At 38.9% G+C, this 22530-nt stretch overlaps 1 protein-coding gene across 1 annotated transcript in view; it reads right to left on the reverse strand.

The window, feature by feature from the left end:
- CSMD2 (CUB and Sushi multiple domains 2) overlaps positions 1–22530 on the reverse strand; it is a 356715-nt gene that overhangs the window by 233973 nt on the left and 100212 nt on the right. The window contains exons 5-7 of the mRNA XM_039329926.1: positions 15273–15360; positions 9299–9423; positions 5084–5205 (exon numbers count right to left, since the gene is read on the reverse strand). Coding sequence (XP_039185860.1) covers positions 5084–5205; positions 9299–9423; positions 15273–15360 — 335 coding nt within the window. The remainder of the gene's footprint in view (positions 1–5083; positions 5206–9298; positions 9424–15272; positions 15361–22530) is intronic.

The raw sequence follows: 22530 nt of genomic DNA on the forward strand, positions 1-22530 counted from the left end.
GAGAAAGAAGGTGAAGATAGCCTCTCCCTAACAGTTCACAGAGTATATGGTAGATACAGAATGTTAAGTCTGGCAAGATTCTGTCTATAGGCGTGGAATAATAAAGAAATCAGCTTGGAAGATTTCTTTCTTGGTTTTGGAGTTTAACAGAAAAGCTTTGAATTCCAGAATCCCCAACAATGTGCTTTCTTTTTTCTTCCCTTTCTTTTCTGCGCTTCTTCCCTTTCTTATGGTTAGGGACCATATATTTATTATTATGGAGTAAGCAATGCCAGCTCTTTCAGCCCATTTTTTTTTTGTTGTTGTTGGTGGGAAGATGTTGGGGAGGTAGCAGAGTCTGCTCAGATTTACCACCATCTCTCTCATCTGGCGATGAAGCTGACGGGTGGCACAATCTCAGCCAGAGATGTAACACACATAAAACACAGGCTTTGATTACACTATCATGGATACCATCTTGGCTTTCTTTGTCTTACTCCATGGACACCCCTGGTCTTACTTCAGATTAGTTCTGAAAACCGCTACGACGGAGTATGAAAACTTGAGGATGGAAGGAGAAGGCCACGGAGCTGGGCTGTTTGGTCATGATATGTGGCAATGATCACGGGGGACTGGAGGAAGGGACCCAGGCTAAGCAACCATCATGCCAAAGAATCTCATCAGTCTATGCATGCAGAAGGGGCATGGGAAGCATTTCAGAAGAGACCTTCCCTAGTTTTCGGAGAGTAAAAAGAAAAGGGATACTTTCAGACTTGCAAGATTAAGGTTAGCTCTGCAAAGTAGGCCAGACAAGAAAGGAGGGGAGTAAAGTATGATGGACTAGGGCAGAGGTAGGCAACCTTGGCTCTTTTATGACTTGTGGACTTCAACTCCCAGAATTCCTGACTAGCTTGGCTGGGTCAGGAATTCTGGGAGTTGAAGTCCACAAGTCATAAAGGAGCCAAGATTGCCTACCCCTGGACTACGGAATGCAACAGTCACGTAAGGAGATTTATTCAAGAGGGGGACAAGGCAAGAGAACAGAAAAACTGGGGAAGTAAAAATGCCTTTATCAAGTGATCCTATTATGAATGTATCTTAAGAATTCTAAGATGCTAAGGAAACCAACCTGGCATTAGTTAAACCCTTTCCACAAACCTGTTTCTAGGTCAGCCGCTTTAAAATGGGTAAAATACATGAACCCAGAGATTACATTGTTTGCTAAATATTGAGAATGTTACTTGGAAAAACCCCAACCCCAACCCTAACCTTAATCCTAACCTTAACCTAAATCCCAACCCCAACCCCGATCCCACATTATTCCTAACCACATAAAAACTAATGAAATCTATACCCCCCCCAAAAAAGGTGTGTGTGTGTGGGTTTTTTGCTAAACAGTTGTGAAGTTGATGCAGCTACTGCTTTTAAAGAAGGTTGCCAGTAAACTACTTGGGATAGATGAAGAGGCCCAGTTATGAGCAGGTCTTGTCAGGCACAAGTAATGAGAAATAATAATAATAATAATAATACTTGGGTATCCTTCAAGCTGACAATATCAAGCACACTGAAGTCAAGAAAAAGATTAGAGGTGAATACATCAAGAGAGTGAAGAAGATCTTAAAGTCCAAACTCAATGGAGGAAATACCATAACGGCAATCAACACCTGGGCAATCCCAGTCATTAGGTACACAGCTGGAATAGTGGACTGGACTCAAGCAGAACTAAAAGCAATGGATAGGCAGACCAGAAAAATAATGACAATGAATCATGCCCTTCATCCACGCAGTGACATTGATAGACTTTATCTACCAAGGCAAATAGGTGGGCGTGGAATGCTACAAGTACATCAGATGGTTGAAGAAGAAAAAATGGCTTTGGAAGAATATCTGAAGAACAATGATGAAGATGCACTGAAATTAGTATATCAGGAAGGCTTACTAACTACTGGAGAGACCAAACTGGCCTACAAGAAAGACCAAATGAAGAACAGAATAGAGGCATGGGAAGACAAAGCACTACATGGCCATACATGAAAAAAATAGCTGGGAAAGCAGATAACAATAAAACCTGGCAATGGCTAAGAGCAGGAAAATTGAAGAAAGAGACCGAGGGACTAATTCTGGCTGCACAAGACCAAGCCTTAAGGACAAATGCATACAAAGTCAAAATTGAGAAGACAGCAACAGACAGTAAGTGCCGCCTATGCAAAGAAGCTGAAGAAACAGTGGACCACTTGGTAAGCTGTTGCAAGAAGATTGCACAGACTGATTACAAGCAGCGGCATGACAAAGTAGCAACAATGGTGCATTGGAAGATCTGCAAAAAATATCATTTGCCTGTAAGCAAAAACTGGTGGGATCATAAAATAGAGAAAGTCATAGAAAATGACTGCTCTGGGACTTCAGAATTCATGCAACATATCAATTGTCCAAAAAAGTCTGGATAGCGTGGCCAGATAGCAGAATAGAAGAGAAAGAACTGGAGAAGATAACAAAATACAAAGACCTACAAATAGAAATAGAAAGACTGTGGCAAAAGCAAGCACCAATAGTCGGCAATCCCAGGTAGGCACAAAATGCCAAATTACTAGGAACCATCCTGCGACGATATCTGTAATACCATCAAACATCCACATCTGCCTATCCCAGGTCCTGGGTAAGGACTCGATGGTAGACAAAATGCCAAATCCAGTCTGAACATCTGACTGTGCGATGATCGATAATAATAATAATAATCTGTAATACCATCAAACATCCACATCTGCCTATCCCAGGTCCTGGTTAAGGACTCGATAGGTAGACAAAATGCCAAATCCAGTCTGAACATGTGGCTGATTGTGCGATGATCCATAATAATAATAATAATAATAATAATAATAATAATAATAATAATAATAATAATAATAATAATACAAAAACAACAACAACAAAGTTGGAAGGTACTTTGGAGATCATCTAGCCCAACCCCCTGCTTAGGCAGGTTTAAACATGTAAGGTTTAAACATACCAGTTTATTATATTCTGCTTATTACACAGGAATCTCTGCAGACTATCAGCTTTAGCCTGGGAACAGATAGGTAAGGTTCTATAGAGCTAAAGGGCAATCAGTTTTGGAACTTTGTAGCTGCACAAGGACTCAAGGCTAATTCTGCACTTGAAGCCTGTCTGGCTGGATGATTCCCAACATGTCACTTTCTACTGAGTATGATCCTGTCCTACACCCTAAATAAATCATGTTCTTCTTCAAATGTTTTGCTTCCCTATATTAGCTACTGGGAGAAAAAAAAGATAAATTTATTCTGGGAATGAGGGTGTGTGTTAAGGAGTGAAAAGCAGAAAGCAATTTGGAAAAAACAGCATATTTTTAGACTCTTCTAAAGAAATAAGCAGTTGTGATGCAAATGTTTGCTATTCTCTCTGATGAAATTATGTTCCGATTACATTATATCAGCCACAGAATAATGAAATAAAACTGTATAATTAATGAATGCAAAGATTTTAAAGCATGAACAAGTGTTAGAACCATATTATTTGTAAATTAATATCCCCAAATACCTGACAGGTAATGCAAGGGCATTTCAATTAGAAATAACAGAATGAATTGAAACAGGAAAAGAAGACTATTGCATTATTGCTTAAATTGCTCAGAATCTTTTTTTAAAAAAAAACTGAGTAAGCAGACTGCTACATATCTGTCCGCCAATAAGATTTTGCATAAATGCTGCTAGACTGAACAGATGGTCAATAATCAAATATAGTCTGATAAACAATTACACTTTCTTTCTTTGCTCTAATTCCAATTCCACCACTCAAATCCCAGCTATGTGTTGACTTGTTCGTCTGTATCAGTGTTTCTCCAGCTTTAAGAATGTGGACTTCAACTCCTAGAATTCCCCAGCCAGTATGCTGACTGTGTCGGCCCTAGCCAAAGAATGATGTAGAGCAGGCATGTCAAACCTGCAACGTCATGTGATGTAGTGCAACATATCACAACTTTTTCCCCACTGCTGACAATGGTATGGGTGTGGTTTTGGTGTGACACATCAGGCCCACAGGCTGGCAGTTTGATATGCCTGATGTAGAGCAATCAAATCAGAATTCAGTTCTTTATTTGATTACACACAATAGACCAGACATGTCAAACACAAGGCCCGGGGGCCGGATGTGGCCCTCAAAGTGGTTTCATGTCTCCTGCGAAGCCATCCTGGAAACAGTGAGGGAACGGCCCCCGCTGCCTTGGCCCTGGCCCAGGCTGGCCAGGAGCCAATGTACAATTTTGTGGTGGCCATCTGTGCTGAAATGCATTCAGTCTTAGCTCCACAAGGCCATCCAGAAACAGCGAGGAACCAGCCCCTGGTGTGTCGGCCCCGCCCCCTGGGTGCATGCTGGGGAGGTGTCACCCTTTGTGAGGAACGAAGAAATGGACCATGCCTTGGCACTTGCCCCGGTCCCACCGCCTTCTGCCAGAGACCCTCAGATCTGTCCCACTCCTGCCCAGGGCCCCACAGGCACCCTTGATGTGAACGATGTAGAGCTGGCCACGCCCACCCAGTAGGACACACCCACTCCATCCATGCCCACCCAGTAGGCCGCACCCACCCTGGCCACCCCCCCCACCCCCCCAGGGCAACTGCAATGCTGATGCGGCCCTCGGTGAAATTGAGTTTGACAACCCTGCAATAGACAGAATCTTGCCAGAATAAACCCTTATTACTCACACCCAACAAATATAACCTAGGTGATTCTAGCTATATTAACTCTTCCACTATCCAGCTCCAGACTGTGCCAGTTTTGTCTCAGCTCCCTCCTTGGAATGTGCTTCCTCTTTGGAAAAAAAACTGCCCCTTCACACCACTTCCGCCTCTATAGGCACCATATCTCAACAGGCTTGAAAATTCTGGGAATTGAAGTCCACACATCTTGAAGTTTCCAAGGTTAAGAAACATTGGTTTACATTGTTTTGTACAAAATTGAAAACCCTGCTTAATGGAATTCCCTGCAAAGACCTATTGTTTTGGAAGATGATCCTCTGTTCCCATGATTAATTTCCTTTTCAGACAAGAGCCAACGCTTAGTTGCCCAATAACGCATCCAGAAGACCTACCTTGGCTGGATTGACTGCTGTGATCACCCACACGCAGTATGCGTTGTTATCATACTGGACAGGATAATTAGGAGATGTGATAACACCACTGGGCCCTCGGAGGTATGTATCACACATTCTAGCTGTGGAGTTGGGGGAAAAAAAAGAAGAAACAGGAAATCTATTTGTGGGTGGAACCTTTGTTTGCAACGTTCCTTTTCTTTACGGGCCTGGAAAATGAACCAGTGTGGAAGGGGGTATATTTCTTTATTTTACCATTTCTTTCAATCAAGTTGTAGGATGATTGAAAGGTCTGTCTTGGTGTGCAAGAGAAAGAGATATTACATAAAACATATGATCATGAAGCCAAATGCATCTATTAACCACATTGATGGAGCCCTCAAGAATTCTGATCTCCACGTACTGCTCAAAATCTAGATTTTTTTTAAAAAAAAAACTGTGAAGAGAATAGCCACAAAACCTAGAGGTAGTTGGGTAATGAAGCTAAAAAAAAAAATAGAAAACAAAATGTTCAAAGTGAAATTTATTTCATGAAAGCAATTTTTATAGATGGGGAAAAGTAATCTATAGAGATGTGGATGCTTTTATTTTGCTTCTCTCTGGTGCACGAATTCAATCCTACATCTATGTCCTTAGGACTAAGCCTCACTGAACAGATATCTGGGTAATGCATAGAGCAGGGCTTTTCAACCAGCGGTACGGGTACCACCGGTGGTACATTGGCACCTGGCAGGTGGTACGCGACCATCCTAGAAAAGGGGTAGCAGGGGAGGGGAATGAGCTGAACCGATGGCAGCACTGTGCAAGCCTGAGCGAGAGACGGCTGGAGCTGCAGGGCTGTCAGGGCTCAGTGGAAGCGCCAGGATCAGTGCCAGGCTCCAGCTGGACCTCGGCGCTGATCCTGGTGCTTCTGTTGAGCCCAGAAGAAGCACCAATCAGCTGGAAAGTAGCACTGATCCTGAAGAAGCGCTGATCAGCTGGAATGTTGCAGCATCTCCAAGGTCTTGTGATTTACATTCAGATGCTTGGCAACTGATTCATATTTATGACAGTCATAGTGTCCCAGGGTCATGTGAAGTCACCAAAACCTGCTGCAATCACCCAGCAGACGGGGGAATAAAAACCAAACACCCCCACACCCCACCCCTGCTGCCAGTCCTCAACAGAAATGCTCACAACATGAAAACCTCAGACAGGAGGAAGAGCACCACTGGGTGGGCATTAAATCATCCCCCCCCCCAAAAGTTCTACTTTTCTTTCAAAAGAGCTCATTTTCCCTGAACATTTTTCCTAGGGATGCTGAGTATTCTCCATACTCAAATCAGTACTGATTCAGCTCATGAGATTGCAGAATAAGCTTTTCACATGAAGTCAGTTGTCTTGCTGTAAGAGTAGCCTGCAGAATGCCCTGAACCTTAAGGAGACCCTTTCAAGAAGCCCCTTGGGGTGGTAGATCATTGGTCTTTGACCCTTACACCATGAAGCAAGAAATTTCACTCCTTCTTCTTCTTGAAAAAATAAAGTGAAATCTCTTTAACAATAAGCATTGAATGTAGAGGTTTAGGTCTGGTTACGAAACAGGTTTAACTGTTCAACTGCTTTAGAGTGTCCCTACATTGTACAAAATTTTATCTGAAGACCTAATCAAATCTTAACATAATAAATATTTTATGGGAGGCAGGCAAATTAAGCCTAGTTTTCCTACAGAGTATAGAGATGGCAGCTTTTGTATAAGAGATTTTGACTGAAACAGAGAAAATGAGATTTTGGAAGAAAACAGGCTGAATAGGAACAGAAAATGGCTTTGTATTCTGTCAGAACAAAAGACTAGCTAGCCAGAACTGTATGGAGCAGTCTTCCCTAATAAGCACAATGGACTGTGAGAACAACCTTGGAAGACCGGAGGAAGAGTCGCAGCCCAGACAATGGTCAGACAAGAGACATCACAGTTCACAGAACAAATGGGCATGGGAAGCACTTCAGAAGAGACTCTCTCTCTCTCTCTTTTTTTTTTTTTTGAAAAGTAAAAATTTATTTATTTATTTATTTATTTATGAGACTTATATACCGTTTTAAGTGCAAGCACTCTCTAAGCGGTGTACACCAGTAAGCAATGTATATATATATATTTACATTGCCCCCAACAATCTGGGTCCTCATTTTACCTACCTCGGAAGGATGGAAGGCTGAGTCAACCTTGAGCCGGTGAGATTTGAACCGCTGACCTGCTGAACACAGTCAGCTAAACTGGCCTGCAGTACTGCTCTCTAACTGCTGCGCCACCTCAGCTCAATAAATAAAGTAGAGGAGAAATGCTTTCAGATTTGCAAGGTTTGCAATATATATATCTTCCCTCCCTGATACAGCTGACAAAGTGAGAAGGAGCCTGTGGCCTAGAGGTTAATACAGCTGCCTAACATGCACACAGCCCAGGCTCGAATCTCAGAAGGGTAAGTGTGGCTGAAGAGAGTTAAGGAACTCGAAATAGCTATCCCATTCTCCCTTAATTCTTTGTTAGCAATCCAAATTTTATTATATATATATAATAGTCATCTATGTGTGAACTGGGCAGCCAAATGAATTAAATAATTTAATAAATAAAACCTTGTTACTGCAGCCCTACAATACAAGTGGTATTAATGCTCTTGGGGTTTCCCCCCCCTGTCCTTGAAGGGCTAATAACAATTTTGCAAGTCTGAAAGTGCTTTCCCTCTCCCCTGTCATTATTTTTCAGAGGATAAAGGAAGGTCCCTTCTGTGAGGAAATGCAGTAAGGGATCCCTGGAGGGAGGGGATGCATCCAGAGGCAACTCAGCCCATATATCACATGTAAGACAAAGAGGGCAAAGAGAGCCACTCCCTAATAGTTCACTGAGAATATTGTAGAGGAGCATAGTAGAGTCCTCAGTCTTGCAAGATTTTGCCTACATATGTTAAACAACAAAGAACTGAGCTTGGAAGATTCACCAGGTGTCTTTCTGATCTCAGGAAGGATGCAGAAGATATAGCACACTACTAATCTCATCATCTTCCAAATGACTATGGTTGCTCTACTTCTTGAGGGATGGGGAGCCTTATACTACCAATTCTGAAACTTCCTTAATTTGGCTTTCTGCCCTTAGCAGAGACCTGCATTCAACAGCCTAAATGTCCCTTCCAGCTACATAATTCTCTTCATGGAGTACATTCAGTTGGAGAAGACTGACATAAAGCAAGGACTGAATAGCAGGTGAAAAGAGAACCTAAGAAATATACATCATAAAACATCAAAGATCGAAACCATGTTGGACAACTGATTTACTTCCAGTGATCCGTGGTGAGTGTGATTATATAAATGTTGGTGAGGTCCTTATAAACTCAGAATTTGTCCTGGCATGCAGAGGCATCATAGAACATATTATTGTAATGAATTTAGAGTGCCTTTGTGGTGCCTTCAAGTCATTGTGTATCTCTCTCTCTCTCTCTCTCTCTCTCTCTCTCTCTCTCTCTCTCTCTCTCTCTCTCTCTCTCATATATACAGCTGACAAAGTGAGAAAGATCCTGTGGCCTAGAGGTTAACACAGCTGCCTAAAGTGCAAGCAGCCCAGGTTCGAATCTCAGAAGGGTATGTTTGGCTGATGAGAGCTAATTAGCTCGAAATAGTTATTCCATTCTCCCTTAATTCTTTGTTAGCAATCCAAACTTTATATATATATATATATATATATATATATATATATATATATATATATATATATATGTATATACTGTATTTTCTGACATATAAGATGACTTTCTAATCATGCAAATCGTCTCCAAAGTCGGGGTCATCTTATATGGCAAGTCGTCTTATACGCCGGAAAATACGGTAGATATAGATATACATACAGACCATACATATAATTTGGAGAAAGTTTTGGAGAGCTGGGGAATGCAAGGTTGCATCCATCTCTTGCCAGCTGCACAATAAGGGCATGCATTTAGGAGGAGAAATGTAGATGTAAATGTCAATTCACAAGTCTTTAGAAGAATAAACAGGTATAAATTATTACAACCAGCTTATAACAAACCTGTAATAAATTTATGACCCACCAAGCCACTAAATAGTAGATGATCTCCAGATAAAACAATCACTATTAGATGAGTATTATTTCCTAGAATGATCCTCCACTACAAAAGGGGATAATTGAACTCAGTTTCCTGCCTCATTTGTAATCTTTGGCAGCATTTATCTTACCTCGACACACTGGTCTCTGGTCACTCCAGGCAGCTATCATTCCACTCAGCTTCTTACAGGTGATGCTTTTGGAGCCTTGCAAATCATAACCTTCACTGCAGGTGAATTGGACACTGGATCCTAACCTGGAACACAGGAAACCAGTTACTGACCTGCACTCATGTTTCATGCAAAGATTTTGGATGCTCTGTTTTGTTTCTTATTTGTTTTCGGTCACTGGGAACTCTTGGGTCATAGAATTCCTTGTCCAGAGATAATAGAATAATGAAAATAAATGTTGGATTTTCAAATGCAAATTTATAAAGTCTTGGCCCATAACACACCAGATTTAATACTTAGAAGGAAAGAAAGAAGTATTGATAATTGACGTAGTAGAACCAGGGGATACTAGCACAGAAGACAAAGAACTGGAGAAAATCATAAAGTATCCAAGATCTGAAAACCAAAGTTGAAAGATTATGGCAAAACCAGGCACGGTGGTCCCAGTGTTTATGAACATATTAGATATATACCAAAAATAAAAAATAAAAAAAAATCTTGGATGGCACTTAGAAAATTCTGTGCATTGACAACATTTCCATCTGTCATTTGCAAAAGGCCACCTTGCTTGGATCTGCACATATACTATGCTGATATATTGTGACAACCTACTTTCTTGGGAAGAACTCAATGCAACTAAAGGCCAACACCAACTGAAGAACTGGCAGATAATAATAATTTATTAAGCTTGTATACTGTACTATCTGAATGTCAAAGACTTTTAGTGGAGTTTATATTGATTTCCTTCTGCCGGTGGGTAAAATAATTTTATCATCAATGAGAAAACCGGTTGCTAGATCAGGTTTAAGTAGTTCAATATGAATTATTTTACCGATGGGGGTTTTAACTATGTTTTTTTTAAAAAAAATTACATTACTTTTTAGCTATCTTAACTACCATTGACAACTAGAACAAAAATTCAGTACATACATGTGGGCATTCTTACATACTGTACATACATTCAATCACTCCAGTAAGTATCTAGATATTTTTAGCATCTTACATTTCCATGGCATTACAATGTTCAAGATGTGTAACAACAGATAATTGATGAACAATGTAGAATATTCCACAGATCCACTGCATTTTTTCCAAATCTGTCCTAACTGAATCCTGATTTTCAAAATATACCAAATGGGTAGATATCACAAGACTTCCAGAATATGTAGAGGATGGAAGAGGCTTGGAAACATTGCTATTTAAAACTAATAAAACAGTTCTGACTTAAGAGATCTATATGGAGTTTACAAACCATTATTGGACAAAGTTTCTTAGCCTTTTACCAGATCTGAACATGAATAGGGCATCACTGCAGATGTCAAAAATGATGCACTGGAATTGTATATTTCAAACATGGAAACTTTAAGATATGTAGACTTCAGTTCCACCCATCTTAAAATTCCTCAGTCAGCGTGTTCATGCATCCTACAGTTGCCAAATCTGAAAAAATATTGCTCTAGATAATGCACACACTGAGATCAATTTTCTTACAAAACATGTAATTTAGATTCCAATTGTAAAACTTAGAGTGCAGGGACTATGAAGAAACAAGTTACTTACTCTATATTGACAAACTGTATTTTTCTGGATTTTCAGACCATCCAATTGTGTGAATAATGATCCATTTAAGCATCTTCTATGATTAATCATATTCACAGATACATTTATTGTTGTTCCATAATGTTTTTAGTATATACTGGGAAGACCACTGTGATATTTAGGGATTCATAAAGAGAAATTTTTGAGGTTTCAAAGACTCATTTTTATACTGAACTCACATATTGGCATTACTAAATCTGCAGCAAACAATAGTTTGATATTTCTGGGCATGATGTCTTGGTGGTTCAGCTCACTAAATCCTTTTTTCCCTTAGTTTATTAGAGATTTGATGTGAGGATGGAAATGAGAGAGATTCCTTTTTTCCTTCAAATTATTCTAGGGACTATTTTCTTTTTCTTGCCCCATTCCATCTCACACTGGGTAAAATTATTCCTTTAGTCTCAGCCCTGATTTCATGGAGAGTGGGAAAAAAGTGAATATATGCCTCTAGCAAAAAAAAAAAAAAAAAGTTATCTACAGAGACATAAAATTAATTATTGATCTGCACTCTGGCTCCCTCCCCACCATCTCTGCCTTGCTGACGTGCATAACACAGTGAGACTGATCTGCTTCTTATGCACAAAAGGCAACAGGTGACAAAGTGATGGTAAATGCAGCTGGCAGGACTGGAAGGAAACACATACAGGACTGATTCACACATATATGATAGTTGTGTTTTCTCAGCAGTAATGTGTGACCCTGTTCCACCAAAGGCACTGCATTAGAAGTGATACATATGCTCTTACTGGATCTGCAGTTGTTCAGTTCCCAGGAGCAAAGTAAGACATGTTACAAGGCCATCGTCAACTGATCAACATGAATATGTCAACCATCCAACCTAAAATGATTTTCTCATAAGAGTGGCAAATAAAGCTTTAATCAAAAAAGCTTGTGACACCCTAAAGATTAACAGATTTATCAGCACATAAGCATTTGGGGATCTTGGTCCACTTCATCAAATCCAAAACATGGGTTTTATGTAATTTGTGTGGTAATAGATTGGCTAGCATTCGGTGGCAACACACACATACACACGCACACACACAAGACTATCACAGCTACAAACCTTAAAAATAATACATGTGATTATGGATTAAACCATGTGAGATATGTGGATTCAAATCCACTTTCAGTCCTTCACTGAAGGATCAACAAGACAAAAAGTCCATGTGATATGTAAAATCTTTGTGCAAATAACGTATTTGCAAGTAACCTCCATTCAATAGCATGTCTTAGCCCCCAGTTGTCTATGGAGATTCTCAGTCATCCAGGTCAAGGTTATCCCAAAGGTGCTTTTTCAAGAGGCAACTGGACCTTCTTGTTTGTCTTGGATGAGAAGCGAAACATCTTGAAAGAAAAACAAGAAAGTTCAGTTGCCTCTTGGAAAAGCACCTTTAGGACCCCCCAATTGGTCCCTTTTCTTTTTCTTAAAACATCCTAACTGATTTGAAAGAGCAGAGAAAATTTTTGCTGGCCAGAGACTATACACTTTTCCCCAATACTGAAAGGATCACTGGATATGTAGAGCTATCCCACATAGGGAAAACTGTTGGGGGGCACCAGCCAAATAAGTTGGTTTTTATTTTCTCATGTTAAAGCACAGGTGTGTAAAATCTACGTAGGGCACCCATTACAATTTTCATATATCTCCCTTCCTCCTGTAAATTGTTGAGAGGATGTGCCACTGATATTTGGCAATCCTTTCTTTTAAATTTGTTAACCAGCTTGTAGGAAGCTCCTGGGGCTGTAAAGAAGAGAAAGGAAGGTTCTGGCACAGCTTCCCTTCTTCTGGTGCAATGATTTCAAAATGGGGTTGTGGAAGAGCATGACAAAACAAACACCTTTCTTATTACCTGCAGAAGGTTCCGAAGCTAAAGATGAAGCTACAATTCTATCAATCTGGCAAGATGGGATCTTTCTTGGAAAAACACAGGTAGTGCTAAGACATAAAACAGTGACTTTCCTGGCTGGACTGTTTTGCGAGAGCCTGTGGGAATATCTATCTATCTATCTATCCATCCATCCATCCATCCATCCATCATCTATCTATCTATCTATCTATCTATCTATCTATCTATCTATCTATTTATTTATCTATTTATCTATCTATCTATCTATCCATTTATCTATCTATCCATCTATCTATCATCTATCTATCTATCATCTATCTATCTATCCATCCATCCATCCATCCATCCATCCATCCATCCATCATCTATCTATCTATCCATCCATCCATCCATCCATTATCTATCTATCTATCTATCTATCTATCTATCTATCTATCCATCTATCTATCTATCTATCCATCTATCTATCATCTATCTATCTATCTATCTATCTATCTATCTATCTATCTATCTATCTATTATCTAAGTTTGTGTGTACATTTCTGTGGGTGTATATGTGCGTGGGTGTATCTATGTATTTTGGGGATGGGGGCTTCATCAGTGAGAAATTCAACAAAAATAAATAATATTCCACATAACCAACAGTTGATTAACCTGCCCAATGGACTCCTTTTCACACGGAAATGAAAATCACATTTTAGGGTGTATAGTTAATCAGAATTAGAACACTGTATATGAAATGCAACTACAGAATATAGCAATCCTGGCCACAATGCATTTAAAAATCTTCTAGAATTTGTAGACACCATTTGGAAGATTCCTCAAGAGTTGGCACGTTATTATCATGATTAAAAGAAATGAAATAGAATTAAAATATAAATAATAACCAGCCTCCTATGACACCGTTTTGTAATTAGGCCAAGAGTAGACAACTTGATTGTGGCTGAAGACTCGGTTTTGACTTTTTTGGCTTTCAACAGACGTTACTACATCAGCCATCTGATGGAGCCAATTCTTTCAGGCCATTTGAGTGCATAGAGAATTAAGGTAATGAAATGGGTGCAAGACATAAGATATCCATTTTGTCCCCTAAACCCAACCCCAATGGTGAAAAAAACAGCCTTATTTATGGTGCTGAATTTTTTTAAAAAAGGGATGAAATTGGTATTTTATGACTCAACAAGTCTTAAGGCAATACTTTTGCCCCTTGCTCTTCTCAATATAATAATGATAATAAATATTTTGACTCTCAACAATCCAGAGCACTCAAAAAAAAAAAAAATCACAAGTAATACATCCCAGAAACACAGGATAAATTAGTGCTGGATGGGACATGCCACAGAGCTGATGGAAGGCCAACATTCCTTTAACAAATCTGTGTTCTCGTCTTCTGATGTTCTTGCAAGATGAATGGTCTCTAGGAGCTCACTGATCACATCCTGCCAAAGCTGATGTAGACCTAATGAAGTTACACCAGAAAATGTTCGTAGTGACATAGCAAGTGATGAATGGTAGAGTCATACTTTACTATGGACTCCTGCCAAAGTGAACCCAGGTTTGAGCTGTTGTCTTAAACATGCCACCTTGGAAGTTAAATGCAGCTGAAGTCAACCAATTTTGTTTTCCAATAAACAGAAGTGAAATGACATGGTAAAATGTCCTAAAAGCCATCTATTTTAATTGTCATGAAATATGTGCCAAATAAAGAATCTTGGTTGAAAATACTGAGAAGTCACATGCTAACTTGAAAAAAGCATTTTCAAATAGTTGTTCCTTTCCTTTCCCTTTCTTTCCCTTCCTTTCCTTTCACCTCCCCCTCCCCTTGTCCCTTTTCTTCTTTCTTTCTTTCTTTCTTTCTTTCTTTCTTTCTTTCTTTCTTTCTTTCTTTCTTTCTTTCTTTCTTTCTTTTTCTTTTTCCCTCTCTTTCTTTCTTTCTTTCTTTCTTTCTTTCTTTCTTTCTTTCTTTCTTTCTTTCTTTTCTTTCTCTCCTTGAACCAATTCACTTTTATGCAAAGGACCATCTTAAGAAAAACACACACATCACCCCAGAGAGAACACACAGAGACACGAGAGGATATTATGACATCAGTATTGTGCATCATAGGCAGGCTGTTTATTTCTTGACATAAAAGCCTTGCTGATTAAATCAAAGCTTCAGAATGCCAGCATCCTGTTTTTGACAATGGACAGCCAGCTGCTTCTGTGAAAAGCTTGGAACAGGGCACTGCAGTCTGTAGCCTTCATTAATCATTCCCTCGTCTTCACCAATTGTTATCTGATGGAATCAAACACTGTCTCTGATAATGCGGGTTAAATTAAATGATGGTGCTCTGACGAACACCAGGGAGAGTATACAGATTTGACTAATACCCTCTCCCTTCTAAAATGTACTACCAAACTTCACACCTGTGTTGGCTGAAATGTATGAGGGCTGTAGCTCAACATGTAAGCATGAAGCATGAAGAGAAAGAAAAAGAGATGCTTACCTGAAATCACTGCCTATTCTTTTGCCCCGATCTGGAATCCCAGGGTCCGGACACATGTTATGTCCCTGGGATGCACCAACCTGTGTTACTACAAAGCAAAAAAACAGCACATACAGAGGTAGAATAGAAGACAAGTATATATCTGTATATCTATATCATCTCAGTGTTGGTGATGCAAAGAAAATGGAAAATTACAAGTTGGAATTCATTGAGTAAATGTTATCTGTTCCCATTTTCCCACCCCTCAAAACATCGGCTAAAGACTGTTCCTTAACCTGCTGCACTTAGGTTACAGCTGGTTTGGGATTATGGGAGTTGTAGTCCAACACATCTCAAAGGTGCAGATTGAGGAAAGGTAAGTTATGGGCTATGCGAACTATCAAAGCCACCCAGCTCAGAAATAGCATTTTGATTGCTGATGAAAACTCAGATCCCTTTCACACACCCCACCCCAGTTCTCAGCTGTAAGCCACTGAATCAGACATCTCAAAATATTCTTCCATGTCCCAAAATGTTGCCCAAATTGAAAACATATTCCCCAAGCCAGCTTGTAAAAAATAAGCCCTGAATGCAGAATTGTATTCACCCTCTGGCTGATGTTAATGAAAGGCAGTTAAGTTAAATAAAAAGCAGTGGAAGATGACAATCAAGATATGTAGGGGAGGATGACAGGAGAAGAGGACAGAAGCCAGTTGGGTTCACAGTTGGCGATTTAGTTTCATTGTGCAGGACCTGAAATGGAGTAAACCCTTTTCCATTAGAAGAAGGAAAAGAAGCATCAGACGGAGCCAAGAGTAAAGCACGCCACCCATCAAACATAAGGCATTCCAGAACTATTCTCAAATGGCATGTATCCAACTAGGATGAGATCAGATCTGAATAAAAATGGATTGATTTCACTTTCACGTTCATTTTTTTTTTTACATCATCCTGTCAACAAAACGGTAAAAACGGGCTTCTTTTATTTCAATCTGTAATTTTCCCTGTCCTTTCTGCCATGGCCTGGTTGAAAAATACATGGCACAATTCTCTGGGTGAGCAGACCAACACGGGGCAACATGGAAGTGCGCAGCGCAGATTTTGGGAGCGGGGAGAATTTAGAAAGGTCAGTGAACATTTTATCCCCACCGTGACTGGTCTGCATCATTACTGCCTCTAAAAGGCTGGAGGTGTCCATGGCAATTATCAAGTAGTCAAAAAGGAGTCTTTCCCAAAGGACAAGTCTACTTCATAGATGACTCGGAACTGGATCCCCTTTAAGGAAGCAGTAATATACTTGCTTATAGGTGCCCTTGTATTAAAATCAGGCAGGATCTTTTTAGAAGAGGATTCCACTGCAGTCTGTCACACATCATAATACCTGAAAGAATGAGATCAGGATCTCCATAAGAGAAACGGAGGCTGCAAACCTTGTGAACTACTCCTTGGGTTCTAACTCTAGAGGCCCCTTACAAAATTCTACAGACTTCAGTAATTGCTTTTTTTTTTCCCCTAGCCAAAAAGGATCTAGAACACAACCATTTGTTGCATTGCACTTTGAGGGGTATGTGTAACAATACTGGGTGTACGCCTAGGAAACAAGCGTGGAATAAATCAAGCAACAGTACAGTATTAATCCCCGTTTTTGTGTAAAGCCTTTTTTTTCCCCTGACAAATTAGATGCATTGTTAACCACATGACTATAGTCAAAACTATATGTATTCAAATAATAAAGAGCCATTGTATCACAATATTTCTGCTTCATCACGATATATTTGCTCCGTCTCCATTCACAGCCAGTTTGTGGAACTAACCCTGTGGGCAGCGGTGGGATTCAAATATGGGAACAACCGGTTCTCTGTGTGGATGCCGCTTCCAGAAGTCCATTCTGGGCCTGGGCAACCAAAAATTAGCTACCGGTCCTGCTGAACTGGTGCGAACTGGTTGAATCCCACCACTGCCTGTGGGTCACCCACCCATCTTTTGGTTTCTTTCATGAAATGGAGATGGAAATCTACTCTTTCAACATGCGTGATCACAGGATGATGCTCAAAAAACTGTTCACAGAATATTTCCATACTGAACTTGTCAACTACTGCAACAAACTCAATACAATCTTATGAACCACAATTATAAGTACATCACCTTCTCTCTTAAAGAAATCACAGAGATAACTGAACTTGCTAAATACTTTCTGGAAGAGCTACTATGCAAATACCCCACCATTTATACAGGAGTGGAGTCTCCCCCAAATGGAGACTTTCCTATATTAAGGTCCAATTAACAAGGATACTCCTGCTATTTGTTTCTATTAACTGCACATTAGGAGGAATGTAAATTATGAAGCAAAAAAATACAGAACAAAGCATTATTGACAAGCTAAACCTGTGGACACAGAAATGGGGTACAGGAGCAAGATATGATAGATACTATTTTTCAGGCACATTTTTACATTTATTTAATCAACAGTTAAGAACACTAGGTTACCAAATTTAATATTTAATATTATTGACATTTGCTTATTACAATCATGCATACACTAGCATATCTAAGAATAATACATCAGTATAAGTAGTTCAGAAGATTTAGAGATCTCCACTTCACCTTGATTATGGTCTTTTTCTCTGATCATTATGGGACAGGGACAATTAACCAACCAGGCCACTTGCAGGGCCAATTCCAACTAGGTTTGCTGTCCACTTCCAGGATCCATGGATGAATTAAATAAACAAGGTCCATTGTTACTGTAATTTTGCTATGGAGCATCTGCAAGAAAACAGCTAAGCTCAGAGAGCACCACGAACCTCACAGTTTTGCTATTCTCTACCTATCAGCACCTCTGGATTGCAGTGGTATTGGAGGTAAAGAAGAATAGGATAGAGGTTGTGCATCTTCATGACTCCTTTACATTCAAGGAGGCTTTATTTTTCATTCAATAAGGATAGAGGTAACAACCTTAGTCTCCTGACTTTAAAAAAAAAAAAGAGCCAGTATTTGAATCCAACATCTCTTTGCTAACTGCAAAAGCAGCACTGCTGTCACTAAAATCACCTCAGAGGAGGAAAACAGATGGGAACTTAATAATTAGCAGATAGAAGCTTATTGCAAAGGAGGAACAAATTAATGTATCTTAACTTTTTAAATAATTCTTAAAAATGTAGATTTTTTTTTTCATTGCTAAGTTGTCAATGCCCATGGGAATGAAGTTTCATCTTTTCCTTCCTTGCTGCAGAATTAAGGATCCCCTCCCCCATTTTCTGAAGCTAATTTATGCATACGGGAATGAAATTAATTCATATCCCTTGAACTTCCATATTTTAGACATCTCCTCCCAATGCAGATGCTAACTTCAGAGGACAAATAGAGATGCAAAGAGGTATAATCTTTGTGAAAACTTGTTGCTGTCATCACAATTATCAGTCCTTCCCTAGGCTGATTTTTTTTTTTTTTTTGTATTTTCTTTTAAAGCATCTTCAATGCAGTCGCAACAACAATCCACCTTTTCTGGAGAAATCTCACATTAGGAAGACGTTCTAGAGTTTATCATTATGAAGCAAAAGAATAGTAGTATCTCTCTCTGATAGCAGAGAGAATATACAGAATAAGAGTCACAAAGCAGCTTGAATTCAGGTCCAGGCAGGTTTTAAAGCCATATTTTGTCGATGCACAGAAGGTGTTTGGCCTGCAAAGTTGAAACAAACTACTAGGTAGATACCAGAATTATTCGCCCACAACATATCAGACTGTAGATTCTCACTAACTCAAATCCCACCCCCCAAAAATGTTGTGATTTTATTATGTTTGATTCCCTCCCACACCTTCAGGGTTTGAAAGTTTCTGCTGGCAATCCTCATAATGATGCAATGGTACAATGAATGTGACATGATAGTACAAGAAAATAGTTGACACTCTCTGCCCCACATTCATTAAAGAGAAAGAACGGAGAAAACAGTTGCTCAATATGGTAGAGTATCAAATAAATGAAGAGGTATTAAAGAACTTGTCTGTTAGGTTGGCCCTCCAGATAGCGTTGTGTGAATATCAAGGGTCTGAGGTCTTTAGAAACAAGAGTGCTTTTATTTAGTTATCCATTTACACCTCTTAAAAAAAAATAAGCAATACAAATTTGTACTTTTCTTTAAATGCAACTAATTAAGGTTTCATTGTCTGATGCAATAATATATTTCAGATACCACGCATATCTTTGCCAATTATCTTCCCACCATACCTATCCTTGATAAAAGAATTTTTATTGATCTGTTTTTTTATGGCAACTAGTTCAGATTTGATTGAAAAAATCAGCTAAAATATAAATAAGTTCTTTATTGTTTGGAGATGAAGCATTTTCATGTAAAAGAAAACAAATCTCATTGTAAACAGATTGCCTTTGATCCATTATTATTACTGACATTGTTGCTTTTTAAAAATGTCTGGCAGAAATACAGCAAAACACTTTGAAAAGCCAAAGGAGCAAGTTACTAACAAACAGAATATTTCTTCCCAGAAACAAGACCGTTTCTTTAACGAAGTATAGCAAAACTTTTTATTTACCATTTAAAAAAAAAAAACAATTGCAGAAGTTAGAGAATTAATCCTACCAACACAGAATGCAGAATCAGGTATTCATATAGAAATAAAATTAATGCCACAAAAGGAAGCAGAATCAGGCTAAATGTAGCACCACTAAAACAGGCACTGTCACACTGTCTATGAAACACGTGGGAGAATATAGAAAACATGGAAACATTTCAAAATATTTTACTTTCCAAAGGAAAAGTTACTTTTTTTTTTTAAAAAAAAAAGCAAAACGAAAATCAACACAGAATCGTTCCCTTTCCTACATTTCCTAAGATGCCCCTTCTGAATTCACAGCATTCTAAATAAATTCAGACACACATAGGATGAAACATCCCACCAAATCACTTTGACATTATCTGCCCAGAAAGCATGAGATGGTACAGAACTGTTCTTTCTATGAAACAAAAAATGATGAAAAACGAGGGGGGATTGCAAAAAAATAAATAAAAAATCAACTGATTCATTCACTATCCAAGATTTGAACAAATTCTATCTAGTGAAAGCAGACAGCATAACCAAGGTAATTCAATAGCTTCAAGAAAAAAATGCCATTCCTTTTCAGAAAAAGGATCCCACTGAATACAGAATGGTATTAAAGCAGCACATGTCATCCTTGGAAGTTCTTGCATGTAATCACAGCAGGCTAATCAGTTACTTCCCACCTAAAAAAAAGTTGCTTCCAGTAGAGATATTTGCAATCTTTAGGCTAATGCTCAGGTAGCTTTATTACAACACAGAGTCAATTTCAGACAACCACTGTGGGAAGAACTGCAATGCATTAACCCACATGGATACTGAATTTCCAGGATCATGTGAGATTGAAGCTTAGAGGTAATGCTTGATTTATAACCATTAGTTTAGTCATCTTTTGAAGTTACAGTGGCACTCACAAAAGTGAGTTATGACTGGTCCTTGCATTTATAACCACTGCAGCATCCCAAGAGTCACATGGTCAGAATTCAGGCACTTGGCAAATGGCATGGACATGACAGTTGAGTGTCCCTGGGACACATGATTATCATTTGTGACTTTCCTAGTTGGCTTTCAATAAGGAAATTCAATGGGAGAAGCCAAATTTGCTAAGAACCGTACAGTCCACTTAAACAACGGCACCAAAAATGATGTAAAATCAGGCATGAATCATTTAACAACCGCCTTACTCAGTGACGGAAGTTCTGCTCCCAATTGTCATCATATGTCAAGGACGACCTGTATTGCAAACGGAGACCAGATACTTTAATTTTCTTGTGAAGAAAAAAGGATCAATCGGGTCCCACTATGTTAAATGTATCTTGGACTTTTGCCCTGTCTGAAACGAAACGTGGTGCAATATCATAGGGATGATAATATATTTAACAGGGCTAATGGCATGGAATTTTAAGTACTTGTCTTGAGTAGCTGCCTATCCAGCTGCCTATGCCGTATTTCTGAGCAATTTCTGCAGTTCTAAAAATGACTTGCTGGGGATAACTGGGGATATGCCATTTTCTTTTCCAGAACTGACATAGGAGACACCTATATAATTTTATTCTGCAATCAAATGACATATTTTATCTGTGAGCGCTTGTGTGCATGCAGGCATATATATAGTGAAACTCGGGTGGTGGCCTACAGTGCTCCAGTCTGGATCATAAGAGGAGGCGGGAAGAGGCTTACCAGCATTTTGAGTTGTGACCCAATAAAAAACATATTGGTGATTTTTTTTTTTCAAAATTCCTCCACTCCCCAGCATTCAGTTTGAGCCAAACCAGGGGTGAGCAATTATGGCCTCTTTATGAGTCGTTGCTCAGGAATTCTGAGAGCTGAAGTCTACAGGTTGTAAAAGACCATAGCTGACCACCCCTCATCCAGACCATTTTAAATTTTAATCTTTCATTTCAGTCTGTTCCTGGTTCAGAGAATTATTATGTCGATGGACAGATAAATGAATGCTCAGAGTCCTGACCCCTTTTATATAATTTCTTTTCAACCATCTATCGGCTTGGAAAAAAAAATATTTTGCTAGGTGGCAAAAGGCAAACTGTGCCATTTTCTAAAACACAAAAAGCAAAGCCTGGTTGGTTACATATTTAATCTTCACTTCTCAGCTTTTATTAATTTAATTTTTCAACCACTATGAAAACAACAATTATCTTGCTAAGCATTTGTTTTGTTTTCTTCACTGTCATAAGCCAGTATGCAAGAATGCTATAACTTAAACCAATCTGTTCTAGAAATTGTCCGCAGGGATTCAGAAGCAAATCACGTTCAGGATATGGCTAAGATGTCATCTCAGACAAATTTATCCTAATCTATATACGTTGGCAAAGCATTTCAACTGGTTTTAAAATATTCTCAGCCGGAAAGCACATTCTGAAACAATTGATTATAATTCTTCAGTCCTTGAGGTCTTTTCCAAATAATCTTTTAAAGTTGCATTTGAAAAGCAGTATCTATGAAAACAAATCATAACTAAACATCAGGTTTTTTTTCATCCAGTTAGAAAAGCATGAAAGTTTCTGTCAACCACATATTGTATCTTTTGCTAAATATGTGTTTTTAATTTTCAGAAATTCAATAAAAGAAACAGTTATAACCTTTCTCTTTGGATTTAATGCAAACAATAATCGTGTAATCATTACTCATCTTAATATAGGTCAAATCACAAGTATGACTTCCATCAGCATGTGAGGCTTCAAGACTTAATTTGCTTGTTTTATTT

This window comes from Crotalus tigris, unplaced genomic scaffold (genome assembly GCF_016545835.1).
Source record: "Crotalus tigris isolate CLP2741 ecotype Arizona unplaced genomic scaffold, ASM1654583v1 scf7180000017614.5298720, whole genome shotgun sequence".
NCBI classification, from domain to species: Eukaryota; Metazoa; Chordata; class Lepidosauria; order Squamata; family Viperidae; genus Crotalus; species Crotalus tigris.